Below are 21,975 nucleotides of genomic sequence, written 5' to 3'. Positions count from 1 at the left end.
TGTCAGGGTGTGTGAATGGGTTCAATAACAATCCACAACACCCTATACTACATAAGAGCGCTCATTCTAGATCACTGCCCTGTGTAAACACATCCCACCAAAACAGCAAAGACTCATTGGCAGTTTGATCGCATATTTTATGTGGACACAGAAATTCTTGAAGTTGGCAGCACATGCCTTTATGTAAACTGGAAAGGAGCTGCCAATAATAATCAAACTGTATGGGAATAAATGACAACAAATGATTGATCATCTGCTGACAATGATCGCAACAAACAAAATTAAGCTAAAGGATTACCAACTGACTTTCTAGTTACTCGATCAGTACTTTTTACGGGAAGATTACCAGATAAATCATGTGGACCTTCATCAGGCTCTATTAAAATGGCTGGAGTTATACTTCAGAAGTTTCATCCCTTGGAGAACAATGTAAATAAAAAAAATAAAAAATTACTTCGAGTGCATGGTGACTTAATGGTGCATCTGATGCATGCGCCGGGAAGTTTCCAAGTACATGCGCAGAACATAACGGAAAACTAAAATGAGACGCATACCATAGCTGTGGAGAAATTCCCATTACTAGCTGTCTCCAGCAGTTTGGATCTCAATTATAACCTGCTGTAAAATATGTGTTCTTGATGACACAATATCAGGCGAGCTGTAAACAAGTAGGAAAGTAATTTAAAGCACCACTCCAGCGGGTTCATTTTTTTTACTGTGTCACTTGAGGGTATTTTAAATGTAATACCCCTGCCCCGTCTCATACTCACCTGCTGCCGCCTTCATCCTTTTCCAGCGTCACTCCTGTCAGTCTCCGAAGAAAAGTGACCTGTCAGCAGCTCCATTGTTTCAAGGAGCGGTGCGGAGGTCACTTTTCAGCACAAGTCTATGAGAGCCTCGTTCTGGCCTCAGACTTAAGGTACCGTTACACTAAACGACTTACCAACGATCACGACCAGCGATACGACCTGGCCGTGATCGTTGGTAAGTCGTTGTGTGGTCGCTGGGGAGCTGTTACACAGACAGCTCTCTCCAGCGACCAACGATCAGGGGAACGACTTCGGCATCGTTGAAACTGTCTTCAACGATGCCGAAGTTCCCCTGCAGCACCCGGGTAACCAGGGTAAACATCGGGTTACGAAGTGCAGGGCCGCGCTTAGTAACCCGATATTTACCCTGGTTACCATTGTAAAAGTTAAAAAAAAAACACTACATTCTCACCTTCTGATGTCTGTCACGTCCCCCGGCGTCCACAGGGTTACGCGCTGCTGCCGAGAGCTTCCTGCACTGATTGAATGTGTCAGCGCCGGCAGCAGCGGTGACGTCACCGCTGTGCTCTGCTTTACGGCCGGCGCTGACACAGTCAGTGCAGGGAAGCTCTGAGCAGCAGCGCGTAACCCTGTGGACGCCGGGGGACGTGACAGACATCAGAAGGTGAGTATGTAGTGTTTTTTTTTTTACTTTTACAATGGTAACCAGGGTAAATATCAGGTTACTAAGCGCGGCCCTGCGCTTAGTAACCCGATATTTACCCTGGTTACAAGTGAACACATCGCTGGATCGGCGTCACACACGCCGATCCAGCGATGACAGCGGGTGATCAAGCAACGAAATAAAGTTCTGGACTTCTAGCTCCGACCAGCGATATCACAGCGGGATCCAGATCGCTGCTGTGTGTCAAACACAACGAGATCGCTATCCAGGACGCTGCAACGTCACGGATCGTCGTCGTTCTCGCTGCAAAGTCGCTTAGTGTGAAGGTACCTTAACATTGAGAGCCTGTGACGTAGCTTGTGGCTTCCAGCCAGTCAGAAGCTGTGCTCACACGATGGTGCCGCAGGACTGGAGAGGCCTTGAAAAATGGTGAAGACCCCGGAGGATCAGTACATTGACTGGGGGTAGGGGACCTCCATTTAACGCGACACTTCAGCGCTGAAAAAACCCACTGCTGGAGTGGTACTTGAAGGAAATGCATCAACTATGTTTGTTTTTTTTATTACTTAAACAAGATATATCTAGATTACATTTTCCCAAATCTATTTTCTTCAGGTGATTATAAGGGTCATCCACTCTTTCAGAGCTTCTGCTAACATCATACAGACATCTGCTTTACAGCCAGTACAAGGAATAACTGAAACCATAAACTGGAGATGCTCACTGACTTCTATGGGGGAGTATTCTCGGCATGCTCTGTGATCTGCACCAAGATCATTGAGCAGGGAGGGAAAAGAGGTGAGCGGTGACCATCACCTATGATGGAAATTATGTTATCTATAAATAGGTGTTATCTGTCAATGTAATGCTTTGTGATAAGAATTGTAAGGAGGTAAGTTCCTGGAAAGTAATCTCTAAAAAACTGATAGAGGCTTAGTGGTCAGGGTAAAAGCTGCAAGATTTTAGGATTTATTTTCAAAATATGCATACATAGTGATGGATGGATGGATGGATGGATGGATAGATAGATATAAATACAGACATATTAATATGGTAAAAAAGGTACATTATATAAGGTTACATAAAATTAAAAACACACCTTTGCATACCTTTTATTATAAAGTTTTGTCCTAAATGCACAGTTTCCCAATTTCCTAAATAGCCATCATTAAACATTTTCAAACATTTGCTACTGCAAAGTGTCTGTAAGTATTTCATCTAGCTGAGTGATCTGCAAAAATGTTACAAATCCATCAGAGCTCCATCTACTGATGGATCTCTCTCCCTTTACACGTTCTTCTCTCCCTGATAGAGATTACAGGAGATACACAGATTTCTACAATGTGGACAGGGAAGAAAGTACCTACTGTATCAAAGAGGGCAGAGAAAACAGTCTATAGATAAATAACCACATGAAGAAAAAAAATAAGTGCAGGATAGAAGCTATGCTGACATATCAGCTAAGAGAGCAGTACCCTGGATACACACAAACCTCACATGTAGGCTATATTACTGAGGAAGACATTAACATAAGAGCAAAATCTGAAAGTTGGATCAGGCAGCTAACTGCATATTTAAAGGGATGAAAATGAACGAATTAAAACTGTAAACTGTAATGCTATTTTAATAACTAATAGGTAACCACTAACATTTAAAAAAAAACATTTCTATGTCACAGGGCTCCGTAGCCTTTAAGCAACTCGCTGAAAAAAATATCTAAATTCGAAAATATAAAGAAACATAGCATATAATGAAGAGTTCCCTGAATCGGGTGTAAATGGCACTTACCCTGAATTCTCAGACTTTCCTGATACTGAATAATGAAATACTCTTGTGTCTGTTGTAACTTTTTGAGTCCATTCTCTGTGTCCTGAGTAATAAGTCTCAGTTCTTCAAATGTCTGGTTTATCTGGAGGTGCTTTTGAGACATGGTGTCGACAAGACCACCAACCGGTGAACTCGACTGCAGGAGAAATCAGAGTCCATAAAATAATATGTGAAAATGGTAAGTGAATGCATCCAACCATTTTGATCATATTCATATGGATGAGCAAATGGAGCACAAACAAAGCTAAACTATTCCTTTATGGACTTTGGTTTAGATGCAGACTTACGTTTGATGCTTCACGCACCAGTCTCTGCTCGTGGTATAAGATATGTCGAATGCATCGAACCAGTTCCATTGGACACCTTTCATATGTATTCTACAAGGAGGGGGAAGAAAACTTGTTACTTTACTTAAAAACTTCAAATAAAAAAAAAAAATCACCATCTTAACTTTAGTTTGGTTTGTGTAGGTCTACCCCTTTATACCCCACTGATCCGCAGAACTAACTTGCTGGACCATTGTGACATCTGTTACCTCCCACCAACTAATGTGCCGTACATTTTTTCCATATCTATTTTTCCATATCTATTTTATACAATGATGGTAGCGGTCCCATGTTTATTATGAACATCAAGTAGGGCACACTTTACCATAATACTTTAAATAAAGGGTACACAGTGAGCCCCATTTCACACTTCTAATTCCAGTTTTAGTATTTGGAGCTTAACCCCTTTTCCACCTTGGATTTTTCTGTTTTTGCTCACCTTCTTCCCAGAGCCTTTTTTTTTTTCCTTCAATATGACCATGTGGGGGCTTGTTTTTTGCAAGAATAGTTGTACATTTGAACATCATTGATGTTACCATACAGTGTACTGGAAAGCAGGAAAAGAAATTCCAAGTAAAGTGAAATTGCAAAAAAAAAGTGCAATTCCACAATTTTTTTGGGGTATTTCATTACCATGTTCACAAAATGCAAAAACTGACCTGCCATTATGATTCTCCAGGTCATTGTAGGTTTGTAGATACCAAACATGTGAAGGTTCATTTTTTATTTAAGTAGTAAAAAAAAATAAAAGTCCAAAGATTTAAAAAAAAGAAAACTAAATTATGTGTGTGTGTGTGTGTGTGTGTGTGTGTGCGTGTGTGTGCGTGTGCGTGTGCGTGTGCGTGTGCGTGTGCGTGTGCGTGTGCGTGTGCCCGGGTGAGGGTTTAGTTTTTGCATGCTGAGCTGACATTTTATTGATACCATTTTGGGGTAGATATGACGTTTTTATCACACTTTATTGCATATTATTGCAATGTTGCAGCAACAAAAAAAAAAACGTAATTCTGGAGGTTTGATTTTTTTTTTTTCATTGCGCCATTTACTGTTTGAACTAACCCCTTAATGACAGCCAATACGTCTTTTTACTGACCTAAGATATAAGAGACTAGCCTCCCCATACAGGTGACAATCCTGTAGCTGTCAGCTGTACACTATAGCTGACAACTTGCTGCATCAGCCACAATCAGTGTTGGCACCGTCCATATCTGTTTAACCACTTAGATACTGCTGTCAATAGTGACTACATCATATAAATGGTTAACAGAGTGTGTGGGCTTCCTCTTTATCTCAATTGGCACCCTGAGATCATGATTGCGTGGTCCTGATTAGGGTTGAGCGAAACAGATCAGTCAATTTCATAAGTCGCCGACTTTCGGCAAAGTCGGGTTTCGTGAAACCCGAGCCGATCCCAGCGTGGGATCGGCCATGCGGTTGGCGATTTTCGCGCCAAAGTCGCGTTTCGTATGACGCGGTTACCGCCATTTTTTCAGCCAATGAAGGAGTGTGGGCAGCGTGATGACATAGGTCTTGTCTTGCTTTCTGCGGTGTCACAGGGGGTGGGGGTATAAACGCCATCTTACCGTTTTGGATGTAGCGATTTACACAGTCCGAGGGGAGGGAGAGAGAGAGAGAGGGAGAGGGAGAGAGGGAGAGAGGGAGAGAGAGAGAGAGAGAGAGAGAGAGAGAGAGAGAGAGAGAGAGAGAGAGAGAGAGAGAGAGAGAGAGAGAGAGAGAGAGAGAGAGAGAGAGAGAGAAAAAAAATAATAATAATCCCCATTGACTTGCATTGGGTTTCGTGTTTCGGTCGGCCCCCCGACTTTTCACAATAATCGCCCGATTTCACACGATCCGACTTTCGAGACAGTCGGGTTTCACAAAACCCGACTCGATCCTAAAAAAGCAAAAGTCGCTCAACCCTAGTCCTGATGTTTGCGATGGCAGACTAAATAGCGGCCTAAAGGTAAATTCACACAGGGCTTTTTGCTGCTTTTTTATGCTAATTTTCAGCTGCTTTTTACAGTACCAGCAAAGCCTATGAGATTTCCGAGATCTCATGCACACACATTGGTTTTTTGTTTGATCAGTATTTTGTGCTATGCTGTGGGTTTTTTTATATGGAGCATGTCACTTCTTTCAGCGTTTTTGCTGCGTTTTTTCACCCATTGACTTGAATGGGTGTTGAAGAAAATGCAGCAAAAACGCAGGTATCATTATTTGCTGCTGAAAATCCAAGGACATTAGCCTGGACAAAGAGAAGAAAACACGCACCAAAAAAATGCACCAAATACGCACCTAAACCTGCATTTTTGACGCAGCTTCTTTCCTGCCAAGAAGATCAGGTTTTGCTGCAGAAAAAAAAAAAGCAGCAAAAACGCCCTGTGTGAACTTACCCTTAGAGTCTACCGGCTACAGCAGCCTGTTCAGAAGTTAGCAACATTTAGGTGGTAAAAATACATTAATTCCTGAAAAACACCTGAAGGGTTAATAAACTACCTGACAGCAGTTTTCAGTATGGCAGGGGGTGCTGTTTTTAAAATGGTATCACTTTTGGGGTTTTTCCAGTATATAGGACCCCTAAAGTCACTTCAAAGCTGGATATGTCCCTAAAAAATAAATTTTGTACATTTCAATGAAAAAATGACTGCTACATTTTTAAACCTCCTAAAAGGCTGACAAAATAAAGTAACATTTCACAAATGGTGCTGATGTAAAGCAGACATGAGGGAAATGTTATTTATTAATGTTTTTCTGTGGTATGACTATCTGGATTAAAAAGGTTAATTTTTTTTTACATTTTTGACAAATTTTTGCTATTTTTTTATATAAATATACACAACAAACATATTGACCTAAATTTACTATTATCATAAATTATAATGCGACACGAAAAAAATAATCTCTAAATTACTGGGATTTGTTGTAGAATTCCAGCGTTATTACCAGATACAGTGACACTGGCCTGGTCATTAAGGGGTTAATTCTTTTTAATACCAAATATGTATATTTTTAATTTGTTTTTTTAATTGTTTTATTTCGAATGGGGCAAAAGGGGAGTGAGTTGAACTTTTACGATCCCTTTTTTTTTTTTTACATTTTTTAAAATATTTTTAAAACTTTTTTTTTTTTTAAACTTTTTACCTGCGTTATTAGGGTATGTGCACACGATGCGGATTTTGCTGCGGATGCGCAGCATTTCCGCAGCTGTTGCTCCGCAGCAGTTTTCCATGAGTTTACAGTTCAATGTAAACCTATGGGAAACCAAAACCGCTGTGGTTTACATTCTGCAGCATGTCACTTCTTTCTGCGGATTCCGCAGCGGTTTTACAGCTGCCCCTATGGAAAACCGCAGTTGTAAAACCGCAGTAAAACGCAATAAATCCGCAATAATTCTGGAGCAAAAACGCAGCGTTTTTGCCCTGCAGATTTATCAAATCTGCTGCGGAAAAATCCGCAGTGGCCAAGAATATGTGTGCACATACCCATAGTCTACTTAGAAGACTTAGAAGCTGTGATCGTCTGACCGCTTGTGCTATACATAGCAAGGCTGCAGCCCTGCTATGTGTACCAAAAATGCTCATCTGCTAGCAGCTTGGCAATGACAACCACAGGGGCCTCCTGCAGACCCTGGGTCGTGATGCCAACCCATGATCATGTAAAAGGGGCGCCCATGGGCGGAGCTAATGACGCGCATCTGGTTTGCGTGCGTTAAATGCCGCTGTAATGGATAATCATTGCAGGATATAAAATTCAATGTTCTCACAAATTTTTATACAAATTTTATGTGAACATTAAAATGTTGTTATGTGGATACAAACTATAGAATTATTTATATAGTTTATATAATTTGGTCATTTCTCATCCTACCTTGAACTGTGTAGCATAATGGCCAAGTTTAATCTTCAGTAAGAAGCCGTCCTCGCCTACTTGATGCTCGGCTTTCTTCTGTAGCTCCTGCACCAGCCCTTCCAGCAGCTGTGTGGCTTTCATACTGTCCTGTGGGTTCTCTGGGTCCACAGAGTCCCTGGTAAATTACATATTTTTATTATATTAATCATTTTGTCGTCTTCACATGCTTAATGCTATGCTCTCAACAAACAATGTAAAGAGTAACCGTTGGTTTAATTTTTATTTCATAAATCAATAGTACATGTGAAAATAAGCAACTCTGTAATATATCTCATCAGAGAAATCTGCTTCTTTCTCTGTCAAGACTGATCAGTCGTCATGAAAATTCTCAATTTTGAGGTAAAACCTTTGTTCGACTGTCCTATTACGAGATAGGAGATGGCAACTGCTATGGATACAATTCTATGGAGATGGGAGGAGGCGGAGCTGTCTCTGTCTCCTCCCCTTCCTATCTGCATAGAATTGTAGCTAACTCTCCGCTTCCCCTCTCTGACCACAACATTCTCTCCTTCAGGCTCACTCCTACCTACCACACATTCAGAAATCTACAAGCCCTCATACACTTTGAGACTCCTTACACTCATCATTGTCCCCAATCTCTTCTTTTTCCTGTCCTGATCTGGCTGTACATCACTACAATGACACTCTTAGAAGCGCCCTTGACCAAGTAGCTCTCCTCACCCTCAGAACCTCCAAACACAGAGTGAAACAACCCTGGCTCACATCGCAAACCCGATTCCTCTAGGAGTGCTGAACGCTTATGGAGGAAAACTCGCACACCAGAAGACTTCATAGACTTCAAATTTATGTTAAGGACCTATAACTCTGCCCTTCACCTCGCCAAACAGACCTACTTCACCACCCTGATCTCCTCACTATCCAACAACCCCAAGAAACTTTTTGACACCTTTCACTTCCTCCTCAGGCCAAAAGCACAAGCCCCTCACAGACATTTGAGCTGATGACCTGGCCTCCCACTTTATAGAGAAAATAGATAACATCCGTCAGAAAATCTGCTCCCAATCAACAACTTCAGTGACTCCCATCCCTCCCTGCATCTCCCCTGGCTCACTCTCCACATTTGATCCCATCACAGACAAAGAAGTCTCTAGGCTCCTCTCTTCTTCCCGTCCAACTGCATGCACTAACGACCCCATTCCCTCTCATCTCCTCCAGTCTCTTTCTCCAGTGCTCACTACTCACTTAACTACAATCTTTAATCTCTCCCTCTCCTCTGGCATTTTCCCCTCCACCTTCAAACACTATCATTACTGCATTGTTAAAGAAACCCGCTCTCGACCCATCCTGCACAAATAACTACAGACCAGTCTCCAATCTCCCCTTCATCTCTAAACTCTTGGAGCGCCTAGCCTACTCCCGCTTTACCCATCACCTCTCCACTCATTCCCTCCTAGTCTCTTCACAGTCCAGCTTCCGCCCCCTACATTCGACAGAAACTGCACTCATCAAAGTGACCAATGACCTTCTGACAGCAAAATGGTGACCACTTTCTGCTCAATCTTTTTGACCTTTCTGCAGCTTTCGACACTGTTGACCACCTTCTCCTACTCTTTAGGCTCCAGTCACTAGGCATTAAGGACACTGCTATCTCCTGGTTCTCTTCCTATCTTTCTGAACGCTCCATCAGTGTTCTGTTGGCTGGCTCCACTTTATCTCCTCTTCCTCTCACTGTCGAGGTACCTCAGGGCTCAGTCTTTGACCCCTTTCTCCTCTCTCTCTCCACGGCCCCAATTTGACAGACCATCAGAAGATTTGGCTTTCAGTACCATCTTTATGCCGATGACACAACTATATGTGTCATGCCCTGACCTTACCCCCCCCCCCCCGCTGTACTACAGAACGCCAGTGACTGTCTGTCCGCAGTCTTCAACATTATGTCCGCTCTCTATCTGAAACTTAACCTCTCCAAAACTGAACTACTTCTGCTCCCGCCATCTACTAACCTCCCTAAATCTGACATTTCCTTCTCCGTGGGTGGCACCATAATAACACCCCGGCAGGAGGTGTGCTGTCTGGGTGTTATGTTTGACTCCGATCTCTCCTTCACCTCCCCTACACAATCTTTGCCCCTGCTCATGCCGCTTACACCTAAAGAACATCTCTAGAATCCGCCCTTTTCTCACCATGGAAACAACAAAAACCCTCACTGTCGCCCTGATCCACTCCCGCCTGGACTACTGTAACGCTCTATTAATTGGCCTCCCCCTCACTCGACTTTCCCCTCTCCAGTTTATCCTTAATGCAGCAGCCAGTAGTTGTCTATCTAGCTAATCGTTACTCGGACGCGTCGGCTCTTCGCCAGTCGTTACACTGGCTGCCCATTTATTATAGAATCCAATTCAAAGTTCTTGTTCTCACCCACAAAGCTCTCCACAGTGCAGCACCCCCTTACATCTCCTCGCTCATTTCTGTCTACCGGCCTAACCAACCGCTGCACTCCGCAAACGACTTTCGACTAACCTCTGCACTAATCCGTACCTCCCACTCCCGACTCCAAGACTTTTCCCGTGCTGCGCCAATCCTCTGGAATGCTCTACCCCAAGATATTAGGACCATCCACAACTTGCACAGTTTTAGGCGCTCCCTCAAAACACACTTGTTCAGAGCGGCCTATCACGTTCCCTAATCAGTCATTTTATGTTTGTGTGTGTGTGTAGCCCATTCACTATCTCCATCTATTCCCCACCCCCTGAAGATGGCTGGACCATCATTGTAAATACATCATTGTAACTACACATCTGTACTTTGTATCTCCCCCACCTCATTGTAGATTGTAAGCTCTGACGAGCAGGGTCGTCTTGTGTTGCTTTAATTATTGTATTGTTAACATTGTTACTTAGGACTGTTGTGTTTGAAACTGTTAAGCTGTAAAGCGCTGCAGAATATGTTGGCGCTATCTAAAGATTATTATTATTATAGATTATTATTATTATCTCAACTAGTCTGTGGCTCTATAAAGAAGAAGAGGAGAGGATGGGTAGAGACAATGAAAACAAGTAGGTAGCAAGGTGCACTTATATTTTTGGCCACGCCAAGTGTGCACTGGGCCTGTGCTTGGTTTGAACAGTCCTTCTGTGCTGTCAGAGTCCCTTTAAGTGTGTCTGGTTGGGCACAAACCAGTCTGTAGACGATACAGTTTAGCGGAGTTGTTGCTTCTCACCAGTTCATGTTGGCCAGTTCAGGACCTCATGTAAGACAAAAATCAATGTGCCCTCACCGCTGATTGACTGCAGCCTTTACCGTTCAGTCAGAGCAGATGTCCACTATGACATAATACTGATGAGCTGTAGCCAATCTGTGGCCAATTTCTATACTATTCCACTTATTAGTAGTGATAGGAAGAGCAACACCAATACCCCTAACTGGCGCTGCTGTGAAGAGGGTATACATTGTATTTTGTTTCCATGGGACCATCATTGATTAAGCAGGAGTTTATTTTCAGCCTCTTTTTCTTATTAGGGGCAGCTCTAAATAGGAAAACACCAGATTATAGCCAATGGTGGAATGACACCACCTTTGCACAAAAAAACCCTGTATGCTAAGAGATAATATGTCAATGAAACATTACAAAAATTGAAACGTGAACACATTATTTGAGCCAAACAAAGCACACAATTACAAAAGTGTTTTAGTTTGGTTTCCCTCATAGAATGAAGACGACAGCAGATTAATAGTGGGATATTCGGCACGTACCAGGACTGTGCTTCTATCCAATGCGATAGGTAATGTCGGACTTCTATAGGAAAGTGCTGTCCATACAGAGCCTGCATCTGACGTAGGGCATCGCCCTGGAGCTGCTGCGCCTGGATCCACACTGCCATGGTGACAACCTGCAGGACACGGACAGAACAGTCTTGTAAAACTATTTATCTGTGGCGGAATGGAGTAGGCCACTAAAGGAAGGTAAAGGGTACAAAACCATAAGCCAAAACAGTACACAAAAATGTGATGTGGTCTGTCATACAGACAATGCCTAATGAAATGTCCCACATATACAATAAATGGAGGCCTATGACTATGTAATCCCATCGTTAAATAAAAAAGTATGGGCATAGACCCAGATTCCAACAGTATATGAGTTCCTGGGCCTCTTAGGTTATGTTCACAAGTTGCGTTTTTTTATGTGTTTTTTTTTCCCCCACAGGCAAAACCTGCTCTCTTGGCAGTAAAGAAGCAACATCAAAAAAGCAGGATTTGCCGAGTTTTGCAGTGTTTTTGGTGCTTTTTTACTGCAGCGTTGTCAAGTTTAGTGCATAAAAACATAATTTCATTCAAACACTCTGACATGCTGCACTTTGCAAAAAATGCAGCTCTTTTGACAGTCAGGAAAAAAAACATGGTGTGTGAACAAGATTTCTGAAATCTCAGACTTTGCTGGTGCTGTTAAAACACAGCTGAAAATTTCCATTAAAAAAAAGCATTGAAAAAAAAAAAACCGCTGCAAAAACACAACAGGTGAACATAGCCTTACTGTAGGCTTGATAAAACATTGTTTTATCTGCTGTAGCTGTGCTAGTCCTGACCGTGATGGCCTCCTACTATGTATTCCTCAATATTCATGAGTAATCCTTCTCCCCACCACTGAGCAGCAACTTTCGGCCCAAGAAGAAAGCTGTAAATCAATGGAGTGAATGGGGTTAGGCAGCGTACATCAATAACGGTAACAATAAAGATGAGGCAGAAAAAGTACTGATATTAACCAAAATATCAGCCAGGCACCCAGTAAGCGATACTCCGCTGGAATCAGGGAACCGGTCCCTATTTTATGCTGCTCTTAGGTTGGGAAGTATAAACCAGTTGACCGTTTCCCTTTAGGCTATGTGCACATGTTCAGGAATTCTTGCAGAAAAATCCTGAGAAAAACCTGAAATTTTCTGCAAGAAATATGCATGTGTTTTATGTGCGTTTTTGGTGCGTTTTTGATGCGGTTTTTCCAGACATTTCCCAATGCATTTTATAGTGGGAAATCCGCAAAAAACCCGCAAAATTAATGAACATGCTGCGTTTTTTACCGCGATGCGTTTTTTTCGCGGAAAAAAACGCATCATGTGCACAAAACATGTGGAATTCATTCTAAATGATGGGATGCATATTGTATGCTGTTTTTTTGCGGGAAGCAGACTGCGAGGGACCCTGACGGACACCGGAATGTGAGTATGTACTGTTTGTTTTTTTTTTACATTTACGACGGTAACCAGGGTAAACATCGGGTTACTAAGCGCGGCCCTGCGCTTAGTAACCCGATGTTCACCCTGGTTACCCGGGGACCTCGGCATCGTTGGTCGCTGGAGAGAGGTCTGTGTGACAGCTCCCCAGCGACCACACAACGACTTACGAACGATCACGGCCAGGTCGTATCGCTGGTCGTGATCGTTGGTAAATTGTTTTGTGAGACGGTACCCTAAGACAAGCCCCAGAGACTCCAGAGAGCCTCGCCCCCAGAGACTCCGGAGAGCCTCGCCCCCAGAGACTCCAGAGAGCCTCGCCCCCAGAGACTCCAGAGAGCCTCGCCCCCAGAGACTCCAGAGAGCCTCACCCCCAGAGAGCCTTGCCCCCAGAGACTCCAGAGAGCCTCACCCCCAGAGACTCCAGAGAGCCTCGCCCCCAGAGAGCCTCGCCCCCAGAGAGCCTCGCCCCCAGAGAGCCTCGCCCCCAGAGAGCCTCGCCCCCAGAGAGCTTTGCCCCCAGAGAGCCTCGCCCCCAGAGAGCCTGGCCCCCAGAGAGCCTGGCCCCCAGAGAGCCTGGCCCCCAGAGAGCCTGGCCCCCAGAGAGCCTGGCCCCCAGAGAGCCTGGCCCCCAGAGAGCCTGGCCCCCAGAGACTCCAGAGAGCCTGGCCCCCAGAGACTCCAGAGAGCCTGGCCCCCAGAGACTCCAGAGAGCCTCGCCCCCAGAGACTCCAGAGAGCCTCGCCCCCAGAGAGCCTCGCCCCCAGAGACTCCAGAGAGCCTCACCCCCAGAGAGCCTCGCCCCCAGAGACTCCAGAGAGCCTCACCCCCAGATACTCCAGAGAGCCTCGCCCCCAGAGACTCCAGAGAGCCTCGCCCCCAGAGACTCCAGAGAGCCTCGCCCCCAGAGACTCCAGAAAGCCTCGCCCCCAGAGACTCCAGAGAGCCTCGCCCCCAGAGACTCCAGAGAGCCTCGCCCCCAGAGAGCCTCGCCCCCAGAGACTCCAGAGAGCCTCGCCCCTAGAGAGCCTCGCCCCCAGAGAGCCTCGCCCCCAGAGAGCCTCGCCCCCAGAGAGCCTGGCCCCCAGAGAGCCACGCCCCCAGAGAGCCACGCCCCCCAGAGAGCCACGCCCCCCAGAGAGCCACGCCCCCCAGAGAGCCACGCCCCAGAGAGCCATGCCCCCAGAGAGCCACGCCCCCAGAGAATCCTAAGAGCCATGCCCCCAGAGAATCCTAAGAGCCATGCCCCCAGAGAATCCTGAGAGCCACGCCCTGAGAGAATCCTGAGAGCCACGCCCTCAGAGAATCCTGAGAGCCACGCCCCCAGAGAATCCTGAGAGCCACGCCCCCAGAGAATCCTGAGAGCCACGCCCCCAGAGAATCCTGAGAGCCACGCCCCCAGAGAATCCTGAGAGCCACGCCCCCAGAGAATCCTGAGAGCCACGCCCCCAGAGAATCCTGAGAGCCACGCCCCCAGAGAATCCTGAGAGCCTCGCCCCCAGAGATTCCAGAGAGCCTCGCCCCCAGAGATTCCAGAGAGCCTCGCCCCAGAGACTTGAGAGCCTCACCCCCAGAGAGCCACGCCCCCAGAGAATACTTAGCCTCGCCCCCAGAGAGCCATGCCCTCAGAGGATTCTGTGGGGGCGTGGCTCTCAGATTCTGAGAGCCTCGCCCCCAGAGAATCCTGAGAGCCTCGCCCCCATAGAATCCTGAGAGCTACGCCCCCAGAGAATCCTGAGAGCCACGCCCCCAGAGAATCCTGAGAGCCATGCCCCCCAGAGAATCCTGAGAACCTCACCCCCAGAGAATCCTGAGCGCGTCGCCCTCGGAGAATCCTGAGCCTCACCCCAGAGAATCCTGAGAGCTTCGCCCCCAAAGAATCCCGAGAGCCTCACCCCCAGAGAATCCTGAGAGCCATGCCCTCAGAAAATCCTGTGACCCACGCCCCAGAGAATCCTGTGACTCACGCCTGCAAAGAATCCTGAGCGCCTCACCCCAGAGAATCCTGAGATCCTCACCCCCAGAGAATCCTGAGAGCCTCGCCCCCAAAGAATCCTGAGAGCCTCGCCCCCAGAGAATCCTGAGAGCCACGCCCCCAGAGAATCCTGAGAGCCACACCCCCAGAGAATCCTGAGAGCCACACCCCCAGAGAATCCTGAGAGCCACACCCCCAGAGAATCCTGAGAGCCACCCCCCAGAGAATCCTGAGAGCCACACCCCCCAGAGAATCCTGAGAGCCACACCCCCCAGAGAATCTTGAGAGCCACCCCCCAGAGAATCTTGAGAGCCACACCCCCCAGAGAATCTTGAGAGCCACACCCCCCAGAGAATCTGGAGAGCCTCGCCCCCAGAGAATCTGGAGAGCCTCGCCCCCAGAGAATCCGGAGAGCTTCACCCCCAGAGAATCCAGGGAGCCTCGCCCCCAGAGAATCCTGAGACCCACGCCCCCAGGGAATCCTGTGACCCACGCCCCCAGAGAATCCTGTGACCCACACCCCCAGAGAATCCTGTGACCCACGCCCCCAGAGAATCCTGCTAACCACACCCCCAGAGAATCCTGCTAACCACACCCCCAGAGAATCCTGTGAGCCACGCCAGAGAATCCTGTGACCCACGCCACCAGAGAATCCTGTTAACCACACCCCCAGAGAATCCTGTTAACCACACCCCCAGAGAATCCTGTGAGCCTCGCCACCAGAGAATCCTGTGACCCATGCTCCCAGAGAATCCTGTTAACCACACCCCCAGAGAATCCTGTGAGCCTCGCCCCCAGAGAATCCTGTTAACCACACCCCCAGAGAATCCTGTGACCCACGCCCCCAGAAAATCCTGTGAGCCACGCCCCCAGAGAATCCTGTGAGCCACGCCCCCAGAGAATCCTGTGAGCCATACCCCCAGATAATCCTGTGACCTACGCTCCCAGAGAATCCTGTGTGTCACGCCCCCAGATAATCCTGTGAGTCATACCCCCAGAGAATCCTGTGAGCCTCACACCTTGCATTGGCCATAAAAGTTTCCATTGAATATAAAGGCCCATATCTCTGCAGCAGTATGGCGGAATTAACAAAAAAAGAAAAAAAAGAAAGAAATCAAAACTGGTAAACTCAGGGAAAAAGCAGTAAAAACAATTGCAAAAACTGATCACATTTCCTGGTGGCAGGCCTAACAGTTGGGGACTGTATTGACCATCCGGGCTCACAATCTAATCTCACACAAACTTCACAGTAAGTCAGTGATGCTATCCCAATCTGTAGTAGGTGTAATAAGAATAATATTAGCAAATACCTCCAATTACAAATGTATAGTTCTTCTGATTTGCTATGTTGCTTACCCGATGTGCAGGGCACTGCAGTAGCTTAGGTATCCATGGTTATGAACAACCATAGTGAGTTACTTAAGTTAGATACCTAAGCCACTGCAATGCCTGAACATGGGGTGAGCGACATCGCTAATCATAAAAAACATACGGCTATGTTCACACATTGCATTTTTGCCATGTTTATAAAATGCAAATTAAAAGCTGCTTTTCACAGCACAATTTTCAGAAATCTCACGCACTTACACTTTTTTGTGACCAAATTGGAAATGTGATGCATTTTAAAAACTACAGCATGTCATTTCTTTCAGCGTTTTTGCATTTTTTTTTTTTAAAGAAAGCAATGTGAAAGTGCAAAAAAACAAACAAACAAAAAAAAAAACAGCAAAAACCTTGCCATCAGTTTTTGCGGCGTTTATAGTGGAAAAAAATACAGGTATAGCATTGTGTGAAACGTACTTATTTTTGTGCTTTTCTCAAGTTTAAATCAAATTGTCTTGGTATAATCACATGGGCATGGCTGTTGAGCCACGTTCACACTTTCTGTATTTAGTCAGTATTTTACCTCCGTAATTGTAAGCCAAAACCAGGAGAGTTCCAATCAGAGGAAAAGTATACTGTGCAAACAATCAGTAATCGCTGCGGGTTGGACGCTGTGTGCTTGTGCAGCGGCCAGATGTTACAGCATAGTGGATGAGATTTCAAGAAATTCCATCTCTACTATGCGGGCACTGACACCCGAGGATCACCAGACCGCAGCATGTCACTTTATCTTGTGGAGACGTGATCCTCCGCAAGATAAATGTCCCCCATACATGTATTGGACGGTGGTGATTCCGCACGGTTCAATGAACACATGCTGAATCACCTGCCTTCAAAAGCCGGCAACACGATGGACTCAGCGGACATGTACTGCGTCCAAAGTGCTGCCCAATACTGACCGGATGATGCACCTACCCTTTTTAATGTGGCTGTTCACTTGTCTGCAAAAAAAAGTGTCTACTTTTGATCTAATGCATGGATCAAAATCACCCATACAAGTTTATAGGACTCTGAAGATCACGGACAGCACACGTGTGCCATCATTTTTAACACTGGAATGGGTAGGGGAAGCTTTGTAATTTTTTTTTTTCTTTTTAGATGTGAGAAAGATGGTTTACTGACACTGACCAAACTGATAACAATACGATCCAAAACACTGATGTGTATAAGAAAGATCACAGGCATCTGAATGAGGCCTAAACATAGACAACCCCATTACAGACCTGAAGACCAAAGGACTAAGAGAGTACAAAATGTACAAATTATAATAGTCAACGCTGGAGACAAAAAGGTTAACGTATCGATTTCGACACATGGCTGCTACTGCCGGAAGAGCAATTTCAGGCAGAATTCTTGTTACGCAACTCTTGCAATACACAAGGGAGTAGAGGATAAAGAGAAGCAGGGCGAGGAACCAGAGATACAGAGAGGTCTTGGTATATGCAGGTCAGATTCCCTTAAAAGAAAAAAAAAAAGCTCAAGTCAACAATCATAAAGCATTTAGCTGCTAGAAATGAATTAATACAAAAAAAAAAATAAATCTAAAAAGGTGAAATATATAAATCAAGGGTTGGTGCCTGAGTTTTGCTTTTTAAATCATTAGTCCATCTTGACCATATGGTTAGTGGGAATCTGTCAGCAGTTTTGTGAGCAGCATAACATAGGGACAGAGACCCCGAGTCCAGGAATGTGTCACATATTGGGTTGTGTGCTGTAGCTTCAATACAATCAGTGTTTTATCAGCAGGACTAGGTCTCAGGTGCAGACGAGTCAGGCTAGTCTGTGTAACTCCACCCCTCACCACTGATTGGCAGCTTGCTGAGAACACACAGTGTACGCAGGAAGCTGCCAATCCAGGGTATAGATGGGGTTATACACCGCTCAGCAGTCTGACCACTGCTACACCTACAACCGAGAAAACAGGGATTCTATCCGTTAATATATAAAAAAATTCTTCAATAGTTCCAAAGTGTTTGAAATGTCTATAACATGCATGGGACCATTTCCATCTTGTGAGATTGCAGTCAATGGTCCTTCCACATCTCAGGAGTCCTAGACATCAGGCCTCAGCCTCCTGATGGTGCGCCGTCTACAATGCCACATTTCTGTGCTGAAAACTTAGGGTACTGTCACACATTGGCACTTTGATCGCTACGACGGTACGATCCGTGACGTTCCAGCGATATCCATACGATATCGCTGTGTCTGACACACAGCAGCGATCAGGGACCCCGCTGAGAATCGTACGTCGTAGCAGATCGTTTGGAACTTTCTTTCGTCGCTGGATCTCCCGCTGTCATCGCTGGATCGTTGTGTGTGACAGCGATCCAGCGATGCGTTCGCTTGTAACCAGGGTAAACAGCGGGTTACTAAGCGCAGGGCCGCGCTTAGTAACCCGATGTTTACCGTGGTTACCATTGTAAAAGTAAAAAAAAACAAACAGTACATACTCACATTCGGGTGTCTGTCCCCCGGCATTCTGCTTCTCTGCACTGTGAGCGCCGGCCGGCCGGAAAGCGAGCACAGCGGTGACGTCACCGCTGTGCTTTCCGGCTGGCAGACACAGTGCAGAGAAGCAGAACGCCGGGGGACAGACACCGGAATGTGAGTATGTACGGTTTTTTTTTTTTTACGTTTACGCTGGTAACCACGGTAAACATCGGGTTACTAAGCGCGGCCCTGCGCTTAGTAACCCGATGTTTACCCTGGTTACCCGGGGCCTTCGGCATCGTTGGTCGCTGGAGAGCGGTCTGTGTGACAGCTCCCCAGCGACCACACAACCACTTACCAACGATCACGGCCAGGTCGTATCGCTGGTTGTGATCGTTGGTAAATCGTTTAGTGTGACAGTACCCTAAGACAAGCTGCACACAAAAGGCCGAAAGCATAGCAAGTGATTGGTTTAACTACTGGTCTTTGCAAGGTTTTTGTAAGAATCAGATACTGAAAAAAAAACCTTTGCCAAGATCTAAGTCAGAGACGTGTGCCCACCTTCCTTACTATGGACTGCCTACACGTGTGCCTTCAAACCAGCCAAACGTCTTCAGGTAGAGGTACTTGTTGTAGGTAAGGAATAGTCACACGTTACATTGCATTCCTTCCTTTCATGCTACTATTATCCGTTCTGATCTTAAAGAAACCCTCCAGTTTCTTCTAACATGTGGAACGTATCGCTAAAGAGTAAAGGTACCGTCACACTAAACGATATTGCTAGCGATCCGTGACGTTGCAGCGTCCTGGATAGCGATATCGTTGTGTTTGACACGCAGCAGCGATCAGGATCCTGCTGTGATATCGCTGGTCGTTGATTAAAGTTCAGAACTTTATTTGGTCGTCAGATCGCCGTGTATCATTGTGTTTGACAGCAAAAGCAACGATACCAGCGATGTTTTACAATGGTAACCAGGGTAAATATCGGGTTACTAAGCGCAGGGCCGCGCTTAGTAACCCGATATTTACCCTGGTTACCAGTCTGTGTGACAGCTCTCCAGCGACCAAACAGCGACGCTGCAGCGATCGGCATCGTTGTCTGTATCGCTGCAGCGTCGCTTAGTGTGACGGTACCTTAACCGGACATACTGGAACTACAATTATTACTTTAACAAGCGCAATATTCCACCCACAGTATATCTGGGGGAAAACCTATACCCATAGCAGTGCTAAAGGCAGATCAAGACCCCAAAGTCACCAAGAGACCCCACTCTGCGGCATCCCAGGCAATGAAATGAGAAGGCGGGGTGATAATTGTGACAGTAGGCAATGGCATGGCTCCTCCATTGCCCATCCACTTATCACCGTCTAGCCTGCATGTGACTGTCTAAGGATAGCAGCAGCTGTCGGAGAGCGAGCGGACAGTCTGCCAGCTCTTAAGCCCCCTCTGCTCATCACTAGGATGCCATTTTTTAGTTGCTATGGAAACTCTTACTTACCCTGTCCTGGCTACTGGCACACTCAGAGGTCTAATGGGGTTATGCATTAATAAGCCTAGAAGCGAGGACATGCTGAAAATTACTTACAGGTACAGAAGTTGTCTTGAGAGCAGGTATAGGGGCTCAAGATGTGAGACAATGAAGGTTAAGTGGGCAACTGGAGAAATTAGAGAGCAGCAGTAAAATAAAAAAATTAAAAAAAATAGGCAAGAAGCCTTAAGGAAAAACATAAATCCAGGGATTTACACAAAACCGTTCCAAAATCAGGTGCTGTGCAGTAGCAATGCTAACCGCAGCAATTGAGGCCGTAAGATTTTTGGAACTACAAGGGCGGTGTTGGATGTGCACCAAGTACTCACAATCGTTAAACTGTATTCCTAGCCAGGACCTCAGGCGGTGAATGCAAATCAGGGCGCTAATTAGAAAAGCAATGCAGTCCCAGGCAAGGAACATGAACTGGTTAGCCCAGGCAGACTCAGGCTATTCACAGGGCCCCGATTATACACGCCAAGGAGAAGACTTAAATGTCAAGTGATCTGAAAGTGTCCTTGGATGAGATAGAACGCGCAAAGAGAAAATCATGATCCCATACTGAAATGAAAGCTACAGCCAAAGTGTGCCACAGGCGGTAATGATACGGGCCAGGGAACTTTGCTGGACTAAAGCGTGCTAAATCAGAAAGCCTGAGCTACCGGAACAAGCGTGTCAGTGTTTGATCATGGCGGACTCTGGCTGTAACCACAATCTCATGCTTGTAAATCAGTCTCATTAATTAGATGATTGGAGCTGCTGCCCGGCATAGATCAGCAGAGAGACTGCCAGTGATGAGCAACAGATAGGATCACAGACAGACGAGCAAGACGACAGCATGTCGGGGGCAGTCTGTATACAGCAAGTGTACGCTCAGCACCAGCAGGAACATCTCACAGACAGATACAACCGATATCATGCCCTCAGACTACAACCCCAATACATAGTTAAAGGGACGTGTCAGGAGGACCTGCTACAAATCCAGGGGCACCTGCCCAGATGTCAGTAATGTTCCCAGGTCTCGTTTTCTAATAGGAGATACATGATTGGATCCAAAGCGGATCTGTCTCCAGATTTCACAATACAGACTGCAAACATTATTAATAGTGATGAGCGAATATACTCGTTACTCGAGATTTCCCGAGCACGCTCGGGTGACCTCTGAGTATTTTTTAGTGCTCGGAGATTTCGTTTTTCTTGCCGCAGCTGGATGATTTACATCTGTTAGCCAGCATAAGTACATGTGGAGATTCCCTAGCAACCAGGCAACCCCCACATGTACTTATGCTGGCTAACAGGTGTAAATCATTCAGCTGCGGCGATGAAAATTAAATCTCCGAGCACTAGTAAATACTCGGAGGACACCCGAGCGTGCTCGAGAAATCTCGAGTAACGCGTATATTCGCTCATTACTAATTATTAAATAACCTTAAACCTGATGAGACTGGTGGACTTACATTGAAGATCCATGCCTGTTAAATAAAAAAAATGAGCATTTTAGGAGTGCAACTATAGCATGATTATACAGCCAATGTGATATGGATGTACATACATTAGGTCTACAATGTGGCTGTTGGACTTACTCTGAAAATCCTCGTCATAACGGCAGAGAAGAGTTAAAAAATTATTAGACATTTTCAAAGTAAGCAGACTAAAGTCATCAGCTCTAAAGGCCCCGTCACACTTAGCGACGCTAAAGCGATCTCGACAACGATACGACCTGTCAGGGATCGTTGCTGCGTCGCTATGTGGTCGCTGGTGAGATGTCAAACAGTGAGATCTTCCCAACGACGCAGCAGCGATGCGGCGACCTGTACAACGATGTCGTTGGTCGTTGTGACCCTGTCACATGGCAGCTATTATGACGATTCAGACCTCGATGAGGGACGTCCTGTGTGACGTTGTAGTCAACGAGGTCGTTGGTAAGGTGTCAAACACAGCGATGTGTGCTACCCAGCGGGACCTCAACGATCCAAAAA

The 21,975-nt window shown here is 45.9% G+C and overlaps 1 protein-coding gene across 3 annotated transcripts in view; it reads right to left on the bottom strand.

Annotated features, from left to right (window-relative positions):
• Positions 1–21,975, bottom strand: part of LOC143765454 (signal transducer and activator of transcription 5B) — a 272,423-nt gene that overhangs the window by 54,433 nt on the left and 196,015 nt on the right. For all 3 annotated transcript variants that reach the window (XM_077252132.1, XM_077252133.1, XM_077252135.1), the window contains 4 exons: positions 11,208–11,344; positions 7,452–7,608; positions 3,549–3,638; positions 3,223–3,397 (listed from right to left, as the gene is read on the bottom strand). In XM_077252132.1, the coding sequence (XP_077108247.1) occupies positions 3,223–3,397; positions 3,549–3,638; positions 7,452–7,608; positions 11,208–11,335 (550 nt within the window). In that variant the 5' untranslated portion in view covers positions 11,336–11,344. The remainder of the gene's footprint in view (positions 1–3,222; positions 3,398–3,548; positions 3,639–7,451; positions 7,609–11,207; positions 11,345–21,975) is intronic.

This window comes from Ranitomeya variabilis, chromosome 4 (assembly GCF_051348905.1).
Source record: "Ranitomeya variabilis isolate aRanVar5 chromosome 4, aRanVar5.hap1, whole genome shotgun sequence".
NCBI classification, from domain to species: Eukaryota; Metazoa; Chordata; class Amphibia; order Anura; family Dendrobatidae; genus Ranitomeya; species Ranitomeya variabilis.
This window is presented reverse-complemented; position numbering and strand designations above follow the sequence as displayed.